General features: G+C 39.7%; 1 protein-coding gene across 1 annotated transcript; it reads right to left on the reverse strand.

Moving 5' to 3' along the window:
- Positions 1-259: 259 nt before the first annotated feature.
- On the reverse strand, positions 260-10,452 carry scara3 (scavenger receptor class A, member 3). The gene is made up of 7 exons (XM_058379175.1): positions 10,102-10,452; positions 5,516-5,551; positions 5,140-5,184; positions 4,498-4,617; positions 3,073-3,153; positions 1,281-2,315; positions 260-1,195 (listed from the first exon to the last, which is right to left on the reverse strand). The coding sequence occupies exons 1-7, from the start codon at positions 10,106-10,108 to the stop codon at positions 771-773; spliced, it is 1,749 nt and encodes a 582-aa protein (XP_058235158.1). The 5' UTR covers positions 10,109-10,452; the 3' UTR covers positions 260-770.
- Between the last annotated feature and the right edge of the window lie 189 nt (positions 10,453-10,641).

Raw genomic sequence — 10,641 nt, forward strand, 5'->3', positions numbered from 1 at the left:
ACTCTTACAACACAATATAAAATACTGCACAAAAGCAAAAAGTATGTGAAAGCACTTAAAGTAATGTTTGCACATGTAAAATTGTCAAAATGTACGTTTAAACATAGTATTAATGTTGTAGTAAGTATTTTCTTATTGTGTGCATTGTATTTTGCATTTTTGTTGGGAATAGTATTGTTGCAGGACTAATAATTAAAAATCTCACAATTTCACGTTCTTGTATCTTGTTCAGAGTACCTGCTCCGAATACGCCATGGTGTATATACAAAAATAGAACTAATTCTAAAATAATGGCTAGATTAAAAATACTATTAACATTTAAAGTGCCTTAACATTTGTTGTCATGATATGTAAGGGATTCTTAATGAAATGAACACATAAAATGCCTTCACAAATATCACAACATACTGTTCTATCATTTAAAGACATTCTTAAAATATCTTTTTAAGATATATAAGAAAAGCAAAAGTCCAAAAACGTCGCAAAAAAACTGTGCTGTAGTCTACGTAGTCTTCCACCATCAGTACAAGTTAATGGTCATGTTGCCAAGTGCACAGTCATGTGATGCGTGTCAGATATTGTATATGTATGTGCGGTTTATAGCCTGAGGAATGTATATTGAAGATAAGGTCTATTTAAGGTGAAATTTTCATGCAATGTAAGCAGCTGTAGTTGAGTTCATCTATCCATACTCGGTAACATCACTGTGTTTCCAGCAAGGTGGTTTGTGAAACCACAAGTTTCTACAATTTTAGTAACTGAGTAGTTTCTCATCCCATCGTGGAGTTCCCGGGTGGTCCAGGAGGTCCACGTGGGCCAACAGGTCCAGGCTTTCCTCTAGGCCCAGGGATACCATGTAAACCTGGGAGTCCTGCTTTACCCTGGATTCCTGGTGGTCCTTTTGGCCCTTGCAATCCATCTTTGCCTGGAAATCCCATGTCGCCCTTCTGCCCCTGTTCACCTCGAGGTCCTGGTTGTCCTAAAGACCCTTTGGCTCCTTTAAAACCTTGGCTTCCTTTCATTCCATAAGGTCCAGGTTCCCCTTGAGCTCCTTTAGGCCCTATAAAACCCTTTGGACCTGGAGGACCAGGAACACCAGGGCGTCCTTTGTCTCCTTTAACCCCTATTGATCCTGTAGGACCTAATGGCCCTGCTTCGCCCCTGTTCCCCTTTGGACCTGGTGGACCAGGAGCACCTGCAAAACAAAAAGATTAAATTCCTCTACATTTTATAGAATGCACCATCTAACAGTATATACTACAATTAAAAAGTATTGCTACCTTTCAAAATGGTGAAGTTTTGGATTAGCTGAGAATGCCTGGTGTCCACCAACTTCATCTCCTCCATAACCATAGAGATGTTCCTCATATCCATATCAAGACGTACATTAAGGATCATATATTGTGATCTCAAGGAATCAGCAAGGTTAAGCAGAAGCAAGACAGTATTGTTTAAATTCTGCAAGTCTTCTGTGTGGCCCCCCAGCTTTAACTGGCAAGATGAGCTCTCCATGTTGATATATTTGTACATGCTCTGAACATGGCTGACTGTTGCATTAATGCTGGAGGCAATGGTCTCAATCTCCAGTTCAATGGAACCCATTCTTGTATCGAGTGTCATAAACCTTTCCCCAGTCCTATTTTCATAGTATTTTGCGTGATATTGGTGGTCATGCATGTTCTCCTCATGCTCATCAATGTATGAAGACACGTTTTCCAGCTGTGTCTGCAGGTTCACGACCTGTAATGTGAGCTCCTGCACCATATCTGAGCTCATGCTGATTCTCTGATATGTGGCAGAGATGCCACTCTGGATGCTTCGCATAGTTTGGACATTAGTGCTGGAATTGGACTTGAGTGCACTTAGTATTCTGCTGTAGTTCTGCCAGTCTTTGGTAATTTTCTGTAACACCAATGCCTCTTCTTCGGCTTTCCTCTGAAGAGCATCTATCCACAAGGCACTAAGTGAGACAGTGCTGTTGACCTGTTGAACAGTAGCCTTCAAATCATATTGTTCTTGGACCAAGGTCTTCATGCCCTGATCAGTCTCATTGATAACAGCCTGCCATCCATTTACCTGATTCAGGTACTGCTCAAGAGATTGGTTTATTCGTTTAATAGTAATCCCATAAGCCTGGACATCTCTCATCATCCTGTTATTGGACTGTGTTAGAGTGTTTTGGGATTGAGTGTTCTGGTCCAATAACTGCTCTTGACCCACAACCATCTTTTGGAGGTCTTCAAACTCCTTTTTGAGCCTAATGATCTCGTCCCGGAAGTTAACTGTGCTGTAGCATTCTGTACAGTTCATGACATCTGCAAAATATATATTATATTTACATTTCTGATGGGTTTGGATGGCTGTACGATAGAACAGTATGACTGTTATACTTAGAAAAAGCAGAAAAAAGATAAATCCTCCAAATTATAAGTATCTGTTCAGTTTACACCTGAGATTCAAGCCAGTAGTAATGTAACAAGGAGGATTTTTTTTTTTTTTTGAGTCAATGAGTGACCGACTTCAAGGGGGCAAAGAGTACTAAGAAGCCACGTGATTAGAAAAATACTATCATCAGACCAGAGGGCCAATTTCAAACATGGCTTACAGTTTTCTAGATGAATAACTAATTACCATTTTTTTAAAAAAGCTATTCTGTCATTTGGTGTTTTGATGATGATGGTGGAGAGTGCTATTAAAAACATTGCTTCTCAAATCTATATTTTTTCATTTGGATTGAGAACTTTGTAAGTCAGGGGTGTCCAATCCTATCTGGAAAGGCCTGAAGGTTTTCATTCCAACCAAGCAGAAGCCACAGCTGAGTCTATTGAAAGCCAAGATCAACTGATTAAACAGGTGGAATTAGGTGTAGCTTCTGCTAGGTTGGAATGAAAACCAGCACCCACAAAGGCCCTTTTTGGATAAGATTGGACATCCAGGGTATAAGTGGACTCAAACACCAAACCATGCCAGCAAAATGAATAAATACCCCCATAGCAGAACAATCATTTTCTTTTCATTTGTCAACTGTCACCAATTTCCTTCTTTAGGGATATGACAATATTAATATCTCACCTTGAGTACTCCCCTGGCCCGTGGTCATCCTTTTATGATAAAGTGATTCCTCTTCATATAAGCTGTCAACCTTCCTAAAAACTGATGACAAATTAATTTCAGGTTTAAGTGATTAATGAAACTGTTCAAAGCCCTGGCACAGAAACAGAAATATTTTCAAGGCCTAAATCCTCAAATTAAAATGCAGTATTGCAGAGTTCTATTAGACTGTATGCATATGTAACATGTTTTATTTCGACAGGGTGATGAAAAGGCCCTGTTGTTATAAAACAGGGATTAATAATGATAGATTACATTATAACTCCTCTGGCTCTTGCCATGTTTTGCATACGTCAAAGTTTATTAGTTTTTTTTTTTGCTCTTTGATAGATTTTATGAAATAATATACTTTATTTGAAGACAATTGAAAGCTTGCTGTTTTACACCCATGTTGGGTAACTGAGAAATATGAAACAGATGTGTCAGTGTTTCTGCCCTCACACTATCTTGTTTTTTACTTAGCAGTAACAGCAGTTTTGGAATCTGTCTTTTCCAGTTCTTTTGTTTTCAGTTCATTAGGCCATGTATTTGCAGGTCAAATTTATGTCTTCCCAGTAAAATATCAGCACCACCACAGAGCCTCAAGTGTGTTTTGGAATTGTTTGCTGTCCTTTTGTTATTATCTGTAAATCTGCAAGCATGGGTTAGGTCTCTGCAAGCCCATGATTACACTGAAATCTGAGATACATCTGGAGAGAAACATCTGGAGACCCTGCAGTGGCTGACAGAGAGGATGACCTGCTCATATGATACCGTAATTATGTGGCAGTTCCTCTGTTCTTCAGTCAGACCCCCATGGTTTCAATTCTCTGTGCTTTACAACTCCACTGAGTCACAAGCATGCAGTGAAGTCAAGCGTAGTGAATGTGGGACGCTGTTGGTGGACTGATTGGTGATGTGAGACTTGTAACCATGGTGCCTTTTAAAATGCCAAATGTTGAAATGAACTTTATAAGGATATTTAATGTCATGGCACTCATTCTAGACAGTGAGACCAGCTGATTTTTACTCATCTAATATTCATCATCACTAACAATGGACAGATGTCTTTTTTTTATTTGTAAGTGAAACCTAACATCTTTATCGCATCATGGCACGGTATTTATGATATCCATGGTGCAATACCTCAAATCCCTAGGAACCCTGGTTTAAACCTGTGTATGGGAACCTGCCTAAGTTTCACATGTTCATCCTTTGTGGGCTTCATCCAGGTTCTCCAGTTTCCTCCCACTGGTAAGCGTATTTAATGGCTATGCTAAATTCTCTCTATATGTAAATAAGTGTATGATGGACTAAGGTGTATTTCCCCCTTGTGCCCAGGGTTCCCAGGATATTCTCCATCAGGATGGTGTGGTTACTCAAGACTCAAGAACATCTTTAGCTCACCCAGAGAAGCCAGCACTGCCAAGGCGATGACTATGAAGGCAAAGAAGCCGTAAAGAACTCTGACAGCCAGCTGGAGAGAACGAGTCTGCTGACATTTCAAACAACCTCCTCGGGTTCTTCCTGTGGACACAAACAAGTCTTGAGTACATGGTTCCATATGCCAAACCATAAGCTCATTTTAAAGAGATTTGTGGTGCCATTACAAGAGTAACCACTAAAACGAATACGAATTTCAAACTACGCCCAAAAGTTCTACTCTCTCTCTGTCTCTAAATTCTCTAAAGTGACGACATAACTTGAAGTTAAGTCTCTGCTTAATAAACCCATACAGCCTGTGCCAGATATTTACAGTTTACACACCCATTTCCTAGTTTCACAAAGAATTGTATGAAACAGGCATTGGGACATAAACAAGACTGTAAAAGCTGACACAAAGAAGTGCAAATCTGCTAGAGTTTTCAGTTTAGTATCACATTCATCATCATTGTCATTATTGCTATGTGTCTGTTTTCTTGGCTTTGAATTCATTAGCACTCAGTAAGATCAAGTTTTGTATGTTCACACAGCATGCACGTAGTTACAGATCTGTCACACTGTTAGCAATGCTGTAATATTCGGGAAGTTTTCTCATTTCTCTCTAACCTCTGAAGGGAGGAATCTCCTCCTCCTCCCCGGTCAGGTCCTCCTCTGAGAAAAGAGATTGTTCATAAGATAAATGAGTGACAACTGCAAGATCTTAGCAGCACAAATACATTAACTGCCTATTATCAATGTTGTAAACTCCTTTGAGGCACATTAAAACTCTCTCCGTCTCCCCAACCTGACAGAACACAGATAATAATGAGTGGACTGCTTTGTTGGATTATTTCAAATGAATAATATGTAACCTTTTAAATAATAAAACAAAACAGGACAAATTGTTCCATTTTATTCCATTCGAAATGAATACATTCACATTCCAAATGACTAATAAATAAGCAAATCGTGAAAAAAGTGAAAGAGAAAAAATTCACAGTACCTTTGAATAGCTGATTCTCATAGCCACAATAGCTTTCTGCAAGAAAAGTAATTAGAGGGTTTTGTATTAGATAGTTAATGAAAGCACATGTTGAAATGGTACTTTAAGATTTTCACAAAAAAAATCAAATAAAAACAAGCTGCCAGTTCTGCTGTCCATGACACAAACCATGTGACTTGGGCTTGCTTCCAAGCATGAGGTAATATCTAGAACCTAATGCACTACACGGTAATACAAAAACATGAAGTCAGGGAAAGGAGTGTGGTTTAATCAGTACTTCAGGAAAAAATATATCTTCTTTTAGGAGAAGAGGAAGCAAAAACAACAGTAAGAATAGCATAACTGAGTTTAAACAGCACGAAGAAGAAGACTCTAACAAGAATGGCTCCACTTGGTGTATAACACAAACACATTATAAATTCTACCAGCATCAGTCAGAGAGAGTTGGGCCAAAGTTCGATTAACAGATGCTGAAGCAGTGACTTGTTTGAGTCAAGCTGATTAGACAGTTACTGGATAGCAACAACTCCAAATCAAGATCTAACCATAAAATATCATCTAGTACATTTCTCAAAGTCAGGCTTAACATACATTAAATTGTTGGGGGGGTTTTTTTGTTTGTTTGTTATAAGCTGGTGTGCAGGGCAGCTACAGGGCATCATCTACCCCGAGTGTACAGGTCAAGTGAGTGAAGTACTGCACCAACAGACCAAGAAATGTGCAGGAATGCCGTCTGTCTGCACTTTTTCCAATCCAGGAGTGGTTACGCAGGTGTCTCTGGATCAACAGCCTCAACCTTAGCCACTGGCATTAGCGCTGCCAACAACACAGAGGAAAAATTTAGGAGATCCTCTGGTCTGGATGGCGGCCATCCTTCTCCAAAAACAAGTTCAGAAGCTTACTTTTAAAAAACTGCTGAGGCTCATCTAACAGAAGCAGCCTTCAAAAGTACAACTTCTGCATGTCTGAAAGGGGCAGGATGTTTGGAACAGGCGCCCAAGAAACTACAGGAAATGGAGGGTTTGTTTAAGTCGGAGAACACAAGGAGAATTTGGTTTTGATGAGAGTGATGAGTCAGCGGGAAACCCAGTTTGTCTTCTGATGTAAGACTTAAACAGATTTACACTGCAGAAACGTATGTTAAAGGATTGCGTAATTTTATAGCACACACAATGACGATGGAAAATCGAACACAATTGCCTGTATGTTTAGGTTTCCCCCTTCAATTGGGAAAGATTAAATCTAGACAATGCTGCAGCCATCCAGAAGATCTGTGTGGAAGGAATTACTTTGGCAGTAGCCAGTCAGGAGTCTTAGTGAGCTCATGAATGACCCTAAATGCCCTTTAACCTGACTGATTATGTAACAGTACCCTGGAGTCTCATTCAGGGTGTACTTCTACCTCATTTCCAGAAATCCAAGGAAAATTGAAAAATGGTGGCCAGTATCCAGCTAATAAAATGACATAAATGTCTTTAATAGTTCAGTATCAACTGAATGGTGCAAAGCAAGTCTAGATATTAACAAAACAGTTACAGCATGTAAGATCAATACAGGCTTAAATATGCACAATGTTAAATGTTTTCTCAAAGTCTTTAATCTTCATGGAGATACCAAAATGTCCTTCAGACATGTTCCATATAACATTTTCCAGCAGAAAACCGCTAGCATTATGGAGAGCTTGTTAACTGGATCTGTAAAAAAAAAAAAAAGAAAGAAAATAAACAGCCCCAGGACAAAATAATGAGCTCCACCTATAACTTTCGGTTGAAATGTAATAGTTGGCCTACAAGTGTGGGTATGCAGTATATCAAAATCTTTGACACTCAGCATTTTTCTTCTCAGATGTAGGTGGAGGGAAGGATTAAAGGTGATTGGTCTGCTTGGACAAGATGTTTTATAGCATTCTGCCCACTTCCTGTAAAAACAAGGGGATTAGATGTGGTGGTGATGTTACACACGTGCCCTTTAGCTCAACTCAGAACTGTGCCGAGTGAGTAACTACATCCATATGAATCATGGCATGCTGTATAGTCATTAAATATAATCTCTGAATCTGTTCTGTAGAGTAAATCTGTAGATGGCTGATTTGTATTGAAGTCCAGACTGTGATGATGAAAGAGGCTTTTTTTTGGCAACTGTGAATCAGTGCACATTCTCTGCCAATCAGAAGCCGAGTAGCTTTCAACTAGTTTCTGACAAAAGGAATAATAAACAATTTCCTTTTATTTATTTTATTTCTGGATTGCTAAGTGGTTAACAATCCTAACCACTGCCATCTAACACATCTAACAAGTTCTCACACTCCAATCCCGAGCTCTTCATCAGTGGTTTGTGTTCCTGAACTATGTCCCAAATCGCAGCTTTTGTATGCTCGTCTTTCAATAAATAAAATTGTGTGTTTGTATGCTGTTTGGATAGAAAGTTAATATTTGAGTGCAGTGCAGTCACATGCTGTTATTATGAAGGCTGTGTAACACTGCCCAGGAATATAAAACCAGTCAGGATCCCGGATACACAAAGCATGTGGTGTGACAGACGTTTCTTGTGGTCTATTTCGCATGCAACAAATCAGGATGAAGTGTTCCAGAGATGTGCAAAGTATTAATACTAACTTAATCTTTAATTTTTTTTTTAAATTTTAATATCTAAAAAAAAAATCCAAAATAATTATGCATTCATTTATATGTGCTAGATGTGTTTACCCAAATTCCAAAGATGCACAATGAAGCCCTTTTGCAAACGCACAAGTCTCACTTTATCCGTGTCAACAAACCATCTTTTCCAGATGTACTTTATAAGCAGCATGTGGGCATGTTCTGAAGCAATGAAATGCAAGGAATGTGTATATGCATTTTCATTAAATACTGAGAAATGAACTAATGTATGCATGTGTTGTGGCCTGGGGTTGAAACTGTTAAACTAAAACACATGCCTCAAAGATGCATATTAATGAAGAAAGCTATAGCATTATCTCAACACATACTATAGAACCTTCAGACTTGTTATGAGATACATTCTTGGGAAATCGATTCCTTTAATGGACTGACAGACAAAGACCACACCTCCTTTATTGGACTGAAAGGAAAAGAGACCACACCTCCTTCATTGGACTGACCAGAACAGAGACCACATTTCGTTTATTAGACTGACAGACCTAAAGGCCACACCTCCTTCATTGGAATAACAGACATAAAGACCACACTTCCTTTATTAGACTGATAGGAAGAGACCACACCTCCTTCATTGGACTGACAGGCATAAAGACCCCACCTCCTTCATTGGACTGACAGGCATAAAGACCCCACCTCCTTCATTGGACTGACAGGCACAGAGACCATGGATCTTTGAATTGACTGAAAAAAAAAAGTCTCTTGTATTGGACTCACAGGCTTGGAGGCCACATCTCTATGATTAAGACTGACGGACATAAAGCATTTAGTGGAACTGATGGAGATAGAGGTACAACTTACAAGCACAAAATCTACAGGGCAACTGCAGGACACAGAAACCATGTCTCTTCAATGGATTGATAAGCACAGAGGCCACACCTCCATAATCTTGACTGACCAGCAAAAAGCATTTACTGGGACTGTCAGGCACAAAGGCCACACATCATTCACAATGACTAACAGGCATATAACATTTGCTGGGACTAATGAGCACAGATGCCACTCCCCATTTACTGGAACTTACAGGCACAGAGTCTAAGGCTCATTTATTGGGCTGGCATGTACAGAGACCATGTTGCCATCATCAGGACTGACAAACAAAAAGTATTTCCAGGGACTAACAGGTAAACAGGCCTCATTGACCTGTGGCAACGATCACAGCCTATTTACTGCAACTTAGAGGCACAGATGCCATGCCACATTCATCAGGACTGTCAGGCAGAGAGAAGCAAGAAGAAAACTCATTAACACCAGTGATAAATTTAGCTGGCCATCAGATTTAAACAGCTTTTAACAATACGGGCAAACCCAGTTTTATTCATTCACCACCTCCAAACAAATTTTACACGCTGTTCTTAAACAGTGCAGCTGTATTGCAAATAAGTATATCTTTACACCACTTGTCAATACACATGACTTGGTATTTCTGTAGTCATGCCCAGACTGGATCATGTGATGTGGATCTCCGGTCACACACCTGCTGCCGGTCTCTTGATCGCCGAAAATGCACCGTTCCTGCAGCTCTCTGGGATATGAGCTCAAATAAAGAGAAACAGACCTCCTACCTGCTCCCTTTCCCCATAAAAACAGCTTACCCGTATGCTACCTCTGCCTTCAAAAGGTATCACTCAGCTTCATTTCCAGTGAAAAAAAACATTACAGGATAATATCACTTGATGGTATTATTTATGCAGGAGTTTGTTTGAAATGCCAAAGCAAATGTCTTGAGTGCTGAGAATGTGGAAATTTAATATAAACCCCTCTTTCTGAGTCTGTCTTACATCCAAGATCAACATATGCTGACTTTCCCCGGACACTGAAAGGGGTAAGAGGTGTAGCCTTTACAGAAAAATGCCTCCAATATATATATATCTATGTTAATGGGGAAAAAATGACCAAAGAATTTTGTCTTACCTTTCATATTTGCTGTATAACGATGTTTCCGAAGGAGAGGTGATGAGCAGGTAGTCTTGAGAATTGTCTCCCTTCACAGGTCCTCCACTGTCTGATAAAAAGTAGACAGCTGCATGCGAGTCTTAAATAAGTATCCTGTTTATAACCAATCCACTTTATTGTAATCGGAGTTCACTTGCTGTTTTGAGCAGCTAACTTGTGCTACATGTTTAAGCAAGTCTGCATATGTAGCAGCCACTCCAGAACATGCTTCTCTTTTCCACAGAACTAGAAGAAGCTGAGAAACATGTGCAGTTTGGAGAGAGACAACAGAGATCGCAGTGTGTTCCTTACTGAGAGAAGGACAGAAGGAAGGGGAGGGAGAGGTGGAGTGGAGAGAGAGAGAGAGAGAGAGAGAGGGAGTGCATATGTTCCTGCAGGCCAGTCCCATCCCGGCCTAATTACTAACAAATGTCTGGATAGAGAAGGACAGGCACCTTTGTCTTCTGTTTCTCCGTCACTGACACATTTATAGGAATTTAGATCGGTTCACATATTCTG

The sequence above is a fragment of the Hemibagrus wyckioides genome, linkage group LG25 (assembly GCF_019097595.1).
Source record: "Hemibagrus wyckioides isolate EC202008001 linkage group LG25, SWU_Hwy_1.0, whole genome shotgun sequence".
NCBI lineage: Eukaryota > Metazoa > Chordata > Actinopteri > Siluriformes > Bagridae > Hemibagrus > Hemibagrus wyckioides.

What these genes read in the sequence shown, in the direction of transcription:
- scara3 (XM_058379175.1), bottom strand. An exon ending in GGCAGTGCTGGCTTCTCTGG is followed by an intron (nt 3,154 to 4,497) that starts GTGAGCTAAAGA and finishes ATTTGTCATCAG; the next exon opens with TTTTTAGGAAGGTTGACAGC. An exon ending in GGGCCAGGGGAGTACTCAAG is followed by an intron (nt 2,316 to 3,072) that starts GTGAGATATTAA and finishes TATATTTTGCAG; the next exon opens with ATGTCATGAACTGTACAGAA.